At 54.8% G+C, this 12,706-nt stretch overlaps 1 protein-coding gene and 1 non-coding gene across 4 annotated transcripts in view; one reads left to right on the forward strand and one right to left on the reverse strand.

The window, feature by feature from the left end:
- Window positions 1-12,706, forward strand: part of TFCP2L1 (transcription factor CP2 like 1) — a 52,357-nt gene that overhangs the window by 30,932 nt on the left and 8,719 nt on the right. For all 3 annotated transcript variants that reach the window (XM_024569739.4, XM_045203018.3, XM_024569741.4), the window contains exons 7-13: window positions 1,665-1,775; window positions 4,164-4,255; window positions 5,964-6,018; window positions 6,105-6,198; window positions 8,315-8,405; window positions 9,393-9,499; window positions 12,527-12,669. In XM_024569739.4, coding sequence (XP_024425507.1) covers window positions 1,665-1,775; window positions 4,164-4,255; window positions 5,964-6,018; window positions 6,105-6,198; window positions 8,315-8,405; window positions 9,393-9,499; window positions 12,527-12,669 — 693 coding nt within the window. The remainder of the gene's footprint in view (window positions 1-1,664; window positions 1,776-4,163; window positions 4,256-5,963; window positions 6,019-6,104; window positions 6,199-8,314; window positions 8,406-9,392; window positions 9,500-12,526; window positions 12,670-12,706) is intronic.
- On the reverse strand, window positions 10,375-10,481 carry LOC112313200 (U6 spliceosomal RNA). Its single transcript, XR_002975665.2, has one exon. It is a non-coding gene; the product is annotated as a U6 spliceosomal RNA (small nuclear RNA).

Raw genomic sequence — 12,706 nt, forward strand, 5'->3', positions numbered from 1 at the left:
AGAGGAATGGAGTGGGGCCTCTATGCCTACGGAGTACCCAGTCCTTCCCATTGTCCCCACTCACTCCCCTTTATGCACCTTGAGGCAGAAGCTCAGCCGTGAGGGCCCTGCCCGCCGGGCTCCTTGACCATGCACCAGGTGTGATTTCAGGAGCCAGGCTAGAAGCTGCTGTGTCTGAGTGACCCAGGAACGGTCTTGACATCTCCTGCAGGGGAGTAGGAGCCCCTATTACCGAACACTGCCTCCTCAGAATGCCTGAGGAGGCATGGCGCCTATCTACCTGTGCCCATTCACAGAAGCAGTTCAAACAGGTGTTTACAAGTGCCAGGAGGGGTCCAGCCAAACCTTCCACCACTCACCTACCCCTGGTTACCTCAGTGCCTGGGAAGCCCCCGGCTTCTTGGAATCATGCCCTCAGGCTCTGTGTGGGGTACCAAGGCCTCTGAAAGGGAAGACAAGGCCCCTTTCTGACCGTCCAGCATCCTGTGGGTGTCACGGGGGCTAAGTGCCCTTCCCCCCAACATAGGCTCAGCCTGCAGTAATGCCACCTTGCTTTGTGTCTTTTGGATGTCTTCTCAGGAACTGGTGTGTGGAGGTGGAGCCGATGATAGGGGTTTGGTGGCACATGCCTGGCTCTCCCACTGAACACTGGACCTGCCATTTATGTCCCCATGTGACCCTCCTGCAAACCCACCTCTCTTCAGCATGGGCATTACTCTGAGCACTGTTCCCTAAAATCCCTTGGGCCGGGAGCCAAAAGCTGTGCCTGAGGAAGGTGCACACAGGGTGAAAATCCTCGAAGATGCCACTGAGCTTGGGAATGAATTTTGTTTACTGACTGCCCACCATGCGTGGTCCTCTGTGCACCTAGTAACTGCCCAGTCCTGGGCTGCCAGGGGTCCTGGGCTGACCTCCCCAAGCCCACTGTGAACACGTAGGAGGTGAGAGTCCCGAAGGTCCCCGTCAGCTGGCCTGCTGGGGCCAGCCCGGTGGTGGTGCATACCTGGGCTCTCGCATCAGGACTTTCGACCTGGTCAGCACTTGCTTCCTCTCCAGTCTTAATGGAACACTTACCTGTGTCCTTACCTGTAAATGAGGGGAATAACAGTACCTGTGAGGTGTGGACACCAGTGAGTTCCTCAGGCTTACTGGCACCCAGGACAGGCTATCTCAGGGCAGAGGTCTCACCCTGCATGTGGAGTGTGAACCCTGAGTAGCAGGAGCCCTGTGGCTGGGCATGGAGGCCTTTGCGATGTGTCTGGGAACTCCCAGCCTGAACGGGCAGGACAGACCCTGACCAGCAGCCCATAACTCTTCCTCTTCCCTCCATTCTCCACAGGTGACCCTAGGAGTGCATTTGGATTTGTCCTGACTCTTAAGGGTTCCCTTCTATGAGCAAGTGGCCATTGGTAAAGATCTTTCCCAGGCATTTCCCCATGAGCAGCCTAGTGGCAGGACCCCTGCCTTAAAGAGGGGAAGGGTTCCAGGAAGGAGGACTGTGTATCTGATGTCTGGGAAGTGAGAGAGATGCTGTCCTGTTTGCAAGAGCCTGCCTGGGCTCTTGCAGGCTTTGGGGGCCACTGTTCAGCCCCAGATCTTTGCCCGATAGCCATCTCTGCCCGTTTTGCACTAGTTAGACCATTGTGCTTTGTTTGCATTTGTAGCCAAAGGGAGCAGACCGGAAACAAAAGACCGACCGGGAGAAGATGGAGAAGAGAACCGCCCAAGAGAAGGAGAAGTACCAGCCGTCCTATGAAACCACCATTCTCACTGAGGTGAGCCGGCCAGCGTGCTGTCGGATTAGATTCTTGGGAGATTACCCACCTTGGGTGAATGCTTCCTTTGAGAGCACCCATTAAATTGTGTGCTCTTGGGTTTGGAGCTGTGTTCCTCTGATAAGGCCCAGTGGCCAGGAAGGCCTTTCAGAAATAACTTCTAGCTCTCTGCTGCCATATGCACTTTTCAAAATCGGTATTTTTTAAAAATAGGTAATAGGTCCAAAACTCAAAAGGTATAAGAGAATGTACATTAGAAAATATCTCTCCCAGTACTGTTCCAGCCTCACGGTGTCTCTCCCCAGGGCAGCCGGCATCCCTGGTTCCTCCCGTATCTGACCTGACCTTCCCTGCCAGTGAATCCAATTCGTCCGTGTTCCTACACCAACAGTGTACACAGACATACTGTTCTGCAACTTGCTTTTATTGTTTAATAGCATATCTTGGCATCTCTTCCCTGTCTGTTCATAAAGTGCTTTCTAGTTCTCCATCTAGCTGCATTGCCTTTGTCGTGTGGTGGACACTGGGTTGTTTCCGGCCCTTGACTTTCCAGACGGTGCGGGAGAAGTTCTGCACGTGGGGAACAGGTCTGCAGGCTTCCATTCTCAGAGTGGGCTTGCGGGTCAGAGGCTGTGAGCGCTGGCTGTCGTGTCGTCTGAACAGACATCGGAGCGCGTTCCCGGATGCCAGTCCCATCTGCTCCAGTCCTTCTGTTCAGAGTACTCTGAGATGCTCACTGTCACAGGCCTGCTCTCCTCCTGTCACAGGCCACTGCTGGTGCCACCTCTTTTCTTACCGTGCCCTGTCTCTCTCTCTTTAAACAACATCCCCTGCTGCGTTCTGCCATCAGTCAGCTTGTAGGTGTTGGTGTGTGTTCACTGAATAACTTGACTCACTCAGAAGACCCCCTGCAGATCCGTAGGGCTCAGCAGGGCCATGCTGGGGTTAGGGCTGTGTTACGGGTGAGGCCCAGGCACAGAGTGTCTCAGAGGACAGTGGCCTGGTCCTGGCCTACACGCTGTGTGTGGGCGTGCGTGTGCACCTGTAGTAAGCCATATGCGGAAGAGTATTTGCAACAGGCAGTGTGGAAGCTAATTTTGTGGCAGGGACAGATGTGTACAGTGTTTTATCTGAGGGTAAGAGTGGCCAGAGAATCCTGTCCCCACGCCGCCCCACCCCCAACCCAGTGCTCCATCAGACCAGGGAGTGTTTTCCAGGCCTAGATCCTGCTTGTGCTGCTTGTGACCTCCCCACTCCCCACAACCGGGAGGAACCCCCGATTGCCCTCCCTGCTCCCCTCATCCTTCCCAGGCCGAGCCTCACTCAGCCGCTCCACCCTGGCTCTTCCGTGACTCCCTCAGTGGAGGAGGGGTGTGAGTGCTCCACGCGAGGGCCATCCAGGCGCCATCAGTGCGTGGCGTGGTTGGTTGAGTCGCCCACCTGGCCCATGACCTTGTGAGGCAATGGCTCGCCTTATATCGCCCATCAGCTCTGTTCTTCTGGCATTTACGCCAACAGATGCCAGCCCACACTCACGCCGGAGGTAAAGGTTTACCAGCCCCGTGTTTGGTGGGCGACAGTAGATCTGTGGGCCCTCTCCGAAGATGTGCCATCGCAGGGAAGGCAGCAAGCGAGCGCTCTGTCCCCGGCCTCCCGTCCGGCAGCGCCTGTGTCTGCTCGCTTTGGGGCACTCTCGCACGCGCTCGTCTTCCGCATCTGCACAGGAAGCTCTTTGAGGTCGAGGATGACGTCTTCTTGTCCTGTGCCTTCCTTAGCTCGTAGAGGATGCCTGCAGTGTCCTAAGTACTCCCTGGGCTGTGTTGCAGAGGGGCTGCTCTTGGTGGATGTGAAGGGCTGTCAGCAGGTTCTTTTTCAAAATAGCTCAGGTTTTAATACTGGCCTTTACTGATGACCTTTTGTTTGGACATTATCTGTGGTCCCCTGCTCCCTACTTCATGCATTTATACCCATTTTTCTGCACCAGGAAAACCTGCTTGTGGGCATCTTCCCTGTTGTTTTTCTCTCTGTTTTCTGGTGGGCCCAGGAATCATGTGACTGACTATGTTTCCTTCTTTGGTTTGACTACTAGGAAGCTCACAGGGACACGTGTCACACTTGGCTTGGTCTGGGGATGACCTGTTGAGTGTTTGGTCTCTGCTGCTGTATTTGATTCTTTGGTGTGGCCCTAGTGATTCACCCGTCCTGGCTCGTGTGGCCACTGGGTAAATGCAGGTTAAGTGTGGAAGGGTCAGCAGCCTTACACGTCAACTTTGGTGAATGCTTGCTTGGAATGGCCCTTGGCGCCTGGGGTCAGCACCTCAGCAGGTCCAGCTCTTCCCGAGGGCCACTGCCCTCAGGTCACCGCTGCCCTGTGCTCTCTTCCCACAGTGTTCTCCATGGCCCGACGTGGCCTACCAGGTAAACAGCGCCCCATCCCCAAGCTACAACGGCTCTCCAAACAGCTTCGGCCTTGGCGAAGGGTATGTGTGACCAAATTTTCCCTGTGGACTCTGGCATGATGATGGGTGTGGGCTCCTTTCCTGGTCTTCCTCTCCGTGTCTTCTCTCCTTTTGTAGCCTGGCATTGATTCGGGTTTCAGGGCAGCTAACTGGTGTTGCATTCACAACTATTTTTATCCTTTTTACAGGTTTTTGTGCTCAGGCACACTTCTCTAAATGTTGTCTGGTAGGGCAGCAGCCAAGAACCCACTCTAACCCCTTTCCTCCAGTAAAGGCAGAAGATGGCCCGCTGGGCACTGGGTCGGTGTTGTGAGACGGCCTGTAGGCACCCCTGGGCAGAGTGACCTGCCTCCTCGGCAGTGTGGCCTGGGGGGCAGATGCTTGAGTAGACAGTGGCCACACGGGCCATCTTGGGTATTTGTGCAGCCCTTGGGCACATTCATCGGGTAGTGTGGGTCAGCTCAGGATCCTCTCTTCCGGGTTTCAGAGCTTGAAACACAGAAGAGGCCCCCCCGCCGGTCACCCAGCCCTGCAGCCGCACTGGCTGTCCGGACTCCAAGGTGATGGGAGTGCAGGAGCTGGCGGGCAGTTGTCCCCCTTGTCCCAGGCTGCATGTCGCAGGGCCTGCAGCATCACCGCGGCGGCTCTGCATGTCCTGCTCACGGGGGTGGGGGAGGCAGGGAGAACACTGAGCAGGTTTAACAGGCGAGTGTGCAGGCTCCTCGAAGCCTGTGCTTGGCAGTCAGAGAACTCAGCTAATGGGAAGGCAAGACATGCACTTGATTTACTGGGTGTTGCCCTGAGAGGCAGTTGACAGCAGAGGTGTATGTTTAAACTCAGACAGACCTAGCCACAGGTCTGCACCTTCCGGGGGGTGAGTTCCTTAACCATCCTCAGCCTCAGTTTCCCCACTGTAAAGGGTGTAAGAATTTCCTGCCGGGCCAGTGGGATGTGTGGAAGTACCTGGCCTCCTGTGGGCCCCTGAGGGAGCGCAGCCCCTCCTTGTTGTATTGATGCCTGGTCTAAGGGCCAGCCCTGTGAGGGGCCTCTTGTTCCTCATTGTGGCAAAACAGACAGAATATAAAACTCGCCGTCGTAACATTTTAAGAGCGTAGTTCAGTGACACGAAGTAGTTCAGGTTGTACCCTCACCACCGTCTGTGTGGGAGGCCGTCTTAAATGCGTCTTTCTCTCAGTTTAACAACCCAGGTGCTCAGGTCTGTGTGCCCCTGGAGTCAGCGCCTGATGAGGGTCAGAGGGGAAAAACCACGAGAATGTTTTTCTCATGGATGATGACAAACTGTGGGTGCTTTTCACTGTGCAGTGATTCCCCGGGAGTTTCCTGCGCCCTCTCCTCTTGCCATGGAGCGCAGTGCTCGGCGGCCCCTTTGTTCAGCTGCTGCTGTCCGGCACCGAGTCACTGTGGACACTGCCCCTCCTCAGGCTGAGGCTGGGCTGGAAACTCTGAGGGGGAGGGAATTCTGACCGAAAGGAGCCCCGAGCCTGGGGCAGTGGGGGCTCATTGCTGGCTGGGACAGTGTAGCTCATCTGTCCACACCAAAGAGCTCATTAGGGATTGGATGGTGGCTCCTGCCCTCATTCCTCTGACTCGGGAAATTCTCGTTCAAAAAAAGCCTCTGAGCTGAGGGGTGTAGGAGCAGCAGGCAGGGGAGGAGACCCTCAGGAGCCCTGTACGTGCTCACTCTCATCGCCTGTTCTCCTCTTTGCAGGAACAGCTCGCCGACCCACCCCCACCCAGTGGAGGCCCTGCCCATGGGCAGTGATGTAAGTGTCTGTGCTGGTGCTTGGGCTGCCTGTCCCATGGTGCAGACCCTGAGCGGTCATCTCAAGGCCCCTCTCTCTGTCTGCAGCACCTGCTCCCATCAGCCTCCATCCAGGACGCCCAGCAGTGGCTCCACCGCAACAGGTTCTCACAGTTCTGCCGGCTGTTCGCCAGCTTCTCCGGTGAGTGTCTCCAGACCCGCAGGGATCTTGCAAACACCAACAAGGCCACGTACCTTCCAGGACTTGCCCTTGGTGCCTGTGGGGCTGTGGTTTTGTCCTGGGGACCCCGAGTAGTTTGAGTTGCTCACTCACACTTGCTGACCTGGGCCAAGTACAAAGAATTGGGGTCCTGTCCCTAGAACTTTCCGGTCAAGTACGGCTTTAAGGCAGGATCATCTAGGCACCTTTATCAAGATCCCCATCACCTGCGGGGTGGGCTCTTGTCTGCCTGGGTAGGGCCCCTCAGCCAAGCAGGTCAGTATGTGCTCACAAGCCTCCCTGGCACTTGTCCTACCAAAATGCTGCTCATCACATGGTGTCTAGGGCCACGGCCTGGAAGATGGAGGTGAAGCCACTGGCGAGAAGGGAAGGCTGGTTCTTCCTTCTTTAAAAGGTTTTTGAAGCCCTTACTCTGGGGTCCATCAGGCAGCAGCCCTGAGCTCAGGGCTCGGGGGATAAAAGGATAAACTGAGCATTGAGCCTTGCCGCCAAGCAGAGCCAGTCCAGAGAGACAGGGACCAGACAAGAAGGGTGGCTCTCTGGGACATCTCTGGCAGGGGGAGGAAAGCACCCAGTTGTCTTTCAGCTCAGCTTTTCCAAGAACTTCCTTTGTGTTGGGGGGAGGGACAGGAGATCCAGGCTGGGTCCCTGTCCGCAAGGAGCTCTCAGCTTTGAGTCAGCGCAGACACATAAACCAGGCATCTCAGTAGAGCGTGTGTGACCCATCTGATCAGAGGGCTCAGAAAGGGACCTGACTTGTCCTGGATGGAAAGATGGGGGAGGGCTAGCTGTGGTCTTGAGTAGGGTGGTCAGCAGAGGCCTTACTGAGAAGCAGTAAGCTGGAACAAGGCAAGGGGTGGGCCAAGTGGGTACTGGAGGGGTGGGGTGGAGGAATTCGCTTTCCAAGCAGAGGGAAAGAGCAAAGGCTGCAAGGCAGACACCTGCCTGGTGTGGTCATGGAGCCGAGGACCCAGGTGATTGGCCTGGTGTGGTCATGAAGCCGAGGACCCAGGTGATTGGGGCTGAGAGGACTGGGGGAGGAGGAGCACAGAGAGGACTCAGGGGCCCTGGTGCGACAGTGGAAGGGCTTTGGCCTTTACTCCCAATGGAAAGGGAGCCACTGTGCCTATGGAATCACACCTGAAACAGTGTATTAACTGTGGCAGGAAAAAAGGAATGGGATTTGTGGCTCTAGGCCACATGGCTATTGGCAGGTTTTTAGCAGAAGGCTGATATCCTGTGTGTACCATTGGGGGGGTGCAAGTGGTCGCAGGCTTTAGGGGACTCCTTGGCCTTTGAGGAGGGGACTGCATTCACATCCGAGGATGTTCATGGAGAGCTGTTCACAGTAGCCTAACTGGGAGCCCCCTGATGCCCATCAGCAGAGAGTGGCTATGCGAATTGTGGCATATTCATGCAATAAACAACATCTAATAATGGGCGTGAAAGGTCTGTAACTACATACAGTAGCCGTAAGCCCTTAAATAGAATTTAGAGGGCAGGAGCCAGACATAAAAGAGTATATACCATTCAATTCCATTTACATAAGTTTCAAAAAAACAAACAAAACTTGTCTATACTGTAGGAAGTCAGGACAGTGGTTCCCCAGAGGCTGGCGCAAGGGGCCTGTGGGATGCTGGGAATTTTCTGCCCCGATCTGTGTGCTGGGTGCGTGGGTGTGTTCAGAATGACTGCAGCCGGTGAGCTGCATGTTCTGCGTGCAGGCAAGTGTACACGCGATCAATGCCCCACGCCCATAGAGATACACATGCATTATATGTCAATAATACAAAGTGCAGAGGGAGGGGCGAGCAGGCACAGGCTTCTGTAAACACCTGTGTGTGCTCCTGTGTTTTGTGAATGCCAGTCATTTAGCTTCTGACATCTTTGGGGCTGTGATCTGATGTCGTTTGACTCTTTGTTGCTTCTCTCTCCGTGGAATGTCTGATTCCCCCGAGGGTGAGCCTGGCTCTTCCCTGTCCCCTGTCCCCTAACCCCCATTCAGGGTCTGCAAGTGCTTGGGGATGGAGCCTTTTCTTTGTGTCCCACTTAACGGGGAGTCCCACTTACTGCCTAGGTGCTGACTTGCTGAAGATGTCTCGAGATGATTTGGTCCAGATCTGTGGCCCCGCAGATGGAATCCGGCTCTTCAATGCCATCAAAGGCAGGTAGGTGTCACTTTCCAAGTGGAGACAGGGTGTGGCAGGAAGCTGACCATGAGACCCCTGGAAAGGCGGTGAGAGGGGCACAGGCTGGGCTGTAGCACGGGAGTGAGAGGCTGTGACGGATGCAGGCTGCTGCAGCACTACCTGCCTGAAGGCCACGCCCTCTCCTTGTTTTGCCGCGAGCCTGGGCCTTGATCTCAGCCCTTCAGCCACAGGTTGTCAGATGCTGGCATGATCTGAGGCTTCAAGGTGCCTCCTCCTGGAGGGGAGCCGTGGACTGGTGAGGCCACTCAGCCTCACGTGGTGGTTTTTCGGGAGGACTGCAGGGCAGCGCTGTGTCCTGATGGAGCTCCCTGCCACGATGGGAATGTTCTGTGGGGCACCGTTCAGTGCAGCAGCCCTGCCACGCGTGGCGGGGGGCACTTGCTCTGAGGCTCCTGTGACTGACAAACTGAGTTTTAAATTTAAACTAACTAATGAACTTAAATTCTAATAACTACACATGAACAGCACAGTTTTAGAGTGAGTGAGAGCCTGGGTTTGAATCCCAGATCTGCCTCATAGGAGCTTTGAACTGGGCAAACCTCTTCACCCCCACGAGCTCCATTTCCTCATGAGTAGAATGAGTGTGGAGGTCCTTGCTCCCTGGTAGGCGATGTGAAGAGGAAACAAGTCACGCATGTCACATTCTAGAATGGTGCCTGGTGCGGAGTAAGCCAGAGACAGTATTTGCTTTTATGACCCTAAGAAATACCTCATTCTTTGGATTCGTCTTCTTGGCAGATCACCCCCCCACCCCCCTGCCTTGGCAGCTTGGTCTGGCTGGGGTTCTGCCCCCTGCCATACCGTGAAAGGCATTCAGCATCCCCTCAGCCTTCTTCCTTTCTCCTAAGTCCTTCCCCTGCTACATCTACCCTGTGTTCCGGAACATTCTGGAACAACAGAGCTTGGTCTCCCATACCTGCTGTTTATTTCCTTCCTTCCTGCCAGGAACGTGAGGCCGAAGATGACTATTTATGTCTGTCAGGAGGTGGAGCAGAACCGAGTGCCCCTGCAGCAGAAACGGGATGGTGGCGGGGACAACAGCAGCCTGTGTGGTGAGTGGTGAGGGGCTGCCCCACCAGGGTTACAGGGCGGCAGAGCAATGGAGAAACAGCCTGCCTTCTCACTGAGATCGTTTCCCTAGATCCACCTCACTTCGCTTTCTTGCAGGATAAGTTTGTGCTAAACTTTTTCCTGGGGTTGAAATGTTTAAGGTGAAAGGCATCCCGCAGGATATCTGGTCAAGCTCACTTATTTTACACCCGAGGACATAGAGGCCCAGAGAGTGGGTGTGTCCCCCAAAGCCACTGAGCTACTCATGGTAGAATTAGGAGTTGGCCCTTCTGGCTCCCAGATCAAGTGGCCCCTGATGGCTGTCATCTGAGGAGCACTTCCTCCTGTGATTTCCTGTGGCCGGATGTGTGTTTCCCACTTCGTTTGGTTGCTGCTGGAGGCTGAGGAGCACAGCTGAAGGGGTTTAGAGCCCCTCAGGGGCATCGGACTTCTGCGGGTTTGTAGTTTTGAGAAAGAACACAAGCTTTGAGGTCAGCTGTCTCTGAATACCAGTGCTGGCCATGCCACCTAGTGGTCCTGTCCTTGGGCAGGGTACCAGGGCCTCTGCGTCAGCTTCCACGTGTGTGAAGTGAAGACAGCACCGCGTACCCCGCAGATGTGTAAGGTTTCAATGAGATGCCGTATTGCTTCTGAGCTCCTCGCTGCTGCTGCTGCTGCTGTTTTTTAAAAGAAACAACCCCCTCTTTATTTCTCTATCTACTTTTATAATTCCATAGAAGAGTACTAAGTCACCTGGATACAACAAATGTTTTCATTGTCCTTCCCTCAAATTGATTATTCTTAGAGAACATAGTGTAGAAGGAATACATTGGAGAGGCATTATTTTGCTATCCGACTTTGATGTCTTGCCTTACTTAAAAATGAGGAATGCTTCGTGAATTAGCGTGTCATCCTTGCGCTGGGGCCATGCCAGTCATCTCTGCATCGCCCCAATTTGAGTGTATGTGCCGCTGGAGTGAGCACTGGGCTCCCTGCTTCTGAGCACCTGTGAGTGCTGAGCGTGTGCTGAGCTGCCAGACTCAATTTGCATAGGCAGTGCTTGGTGTTCTCTGCAGAGAGAGCCCTGTCTGCCTCCCTGCAGGTCCCTCCATACCAGCAAGGATGCCCAACGAGCCCCTGCCTTAAGGGCTTCCCATGTAGTCACTTGTTTGCTTCGCATCATAGGAACTGTTGCTAACATTGTCTCACTATGGGGGAAATTGAGGCACAGTTGACCAGCCCCAGATGACAGCACTGAAGTCGCAGAGCCAGGGTCCAAACATTGGGACCCTGGCAGCTGGCCTGTGAGCCCTCAGCTGCCTTTGTATGTTTCTGGTGAAGGTCTAGGTGCTCCCCCTGCTCTTCAGCTTAGTGAGGCTGCGGAGCACAGAGCCCAAGGGTCATGGTTTTCCACACACGTGGAAAGGGCCGCTGAGTGCCGCACTTGCTCAGGACAGGTGTGCCTCGATGGCGCGTGACTCAGCCTCGTGGTGGCCCTGCGAGGCAGGTGTGGCAGGGCACCCCAGGGCTCCGGGAGGTGTGGACAGTGTCTGGGGTCTTGCTTCAGTGAGCGGAAGAGTCAGGACTAGAACCTAGGATTACCCAGTCCAGAGCCTCTTGTTTTCCCCAACTGTCCCCCGTGCTGCGCACCCTCTACTAGCTCCAGGCACTCCTGGTGGCCGTGTTCGGCTGCAGGCAGGAAAGGCCAGGGACAGCAGTTTACAACAAAAAGTGCCAGCCTGTAATCCTTCCAGTTCCTTTTTGTCAGCAGTGTGATTTGTGTGAGGAGTAAAATCAGAACAAGTTGAACAGGCTTTCTAAAAAGTTGGGGAAAAGCAATCCAATTGGAATTGTTATTAAAAAGAAGCTCAGCAGAGAAGCCTAGTGACGGTACCGGAAGGAGCATTACTCAGGGACCACATCACGTTTTCTGGGCAAAATCTAACAGTGGGTCAGCATGTTTGAAATCGTGGGAAGGTGAATCTGTCACATGGCTGTAACCTGTGACCTCTGCCACCCACTGCAAAGGGACCCACTGTGTGTATATATGTGTGCCTGCTTTAAAGTCGGGCCTATGATCAGACTTCTTTGGGAATGAGGACTCTGTAGTTGAGGGAGGAGTTTGGGAGCCCCTCACTGAGCCCAGCTGTGTTTCAGTTCTGAGGAGCACAAGACCCTCAAACTCTGAGTGACCCGCCCGGGCCTCCGCGCAGGTTGCTCCGACCCGGCTGGTCTGGGGTTTGTAGAAGAAGCCTTCCCAGCCTCAGGGTCACTGTTACTTTCTGATAGGCTGATGATGCTCCTAGTGCCCCCTTCTCCCTTTGGGGTCCCAGTGCTCAGCAGACTATTATGTATGCTGTGGAGAACTGTGACTGAAACACAGGTTCAGCTGCCTGCCGCAGCAACAACCAGACTCACAGACAGGGGCTGGTGCAGAAGGAAAGTTGTTTTTCCCGGTGCCGTGACCTGGGAGAGTGGTGGAGCCTCTTCTCGCGGCCTGTCTGTAACAGAAGGGCTCCTCTGCAGCCCAGTAGCCGGTATCTGTCACTCTCACTCTTTGCCACCTGAAGCCATCCTGCAACCCCTTTAAACCATGGGAAGAAAGGAAAGGGGGCGCAGGATTTCCTCCTTCACCCTGCAGTGAGGTGCATGTCAGGCCCCATGTCAGAATTACTGGAAACTTGTTAGACATACAGACTTCTGCCAGCCCTTCTCCCTCCAGCCACCATCCCTATTAAGTGGATGGCATTGAGTCTGGGGTGCATCCAGGAAGTCTACATTTTATAAAAGTCCCCCAAGAGAGACTGAAACAGGAAAAAAGAACCACAGCCTGGCATCTTTTCACCTGTCGGTGGGCTGCGCAGAGGCCACGTGGCTTCTGGGCATGTGTCCATTACATACAGCTCTGGGCGTGAGCGTCCTCCTGAGCTTGTCACTGACTTCTTTGGGTGGGGTGGGGTGCGGGATAGGCGTGTTCCTTAAAAAGCAGGCACTTGTTCTACAGAAGGACCTGTTTCTCCCTTCACCAGTATACCATGCCATCTTCTTGGAAGAGCTGACCACCTTGGAGTTGGTTGAGAAGATCGCCAACCTGTACAGCATTTCCCCACAGCACATTCACCGAGTCTACCGGCAGGGGCCCACGGGCATCCACGTGGTGGTCAGCAATGAGGTGAGCCTATTGCCGGACCCGTCCCGATGAGCCAGGG

The sequence above is a fragment of the Desmodus rotundus genome, chromosome 2 (assembly GCF_022682495.2).
Source record: "Desmodus rotundus isolate HL8 chromosome 2, HLdesRot8A.1, whole genome shotgun sequence".
Classification (NCBI taxonomy): Eukaryota; Metazoa; Chordata; class Mammalia; order Chiroptera; family Phyllostomidae; genus Desmodus; species Desmodus rotundus.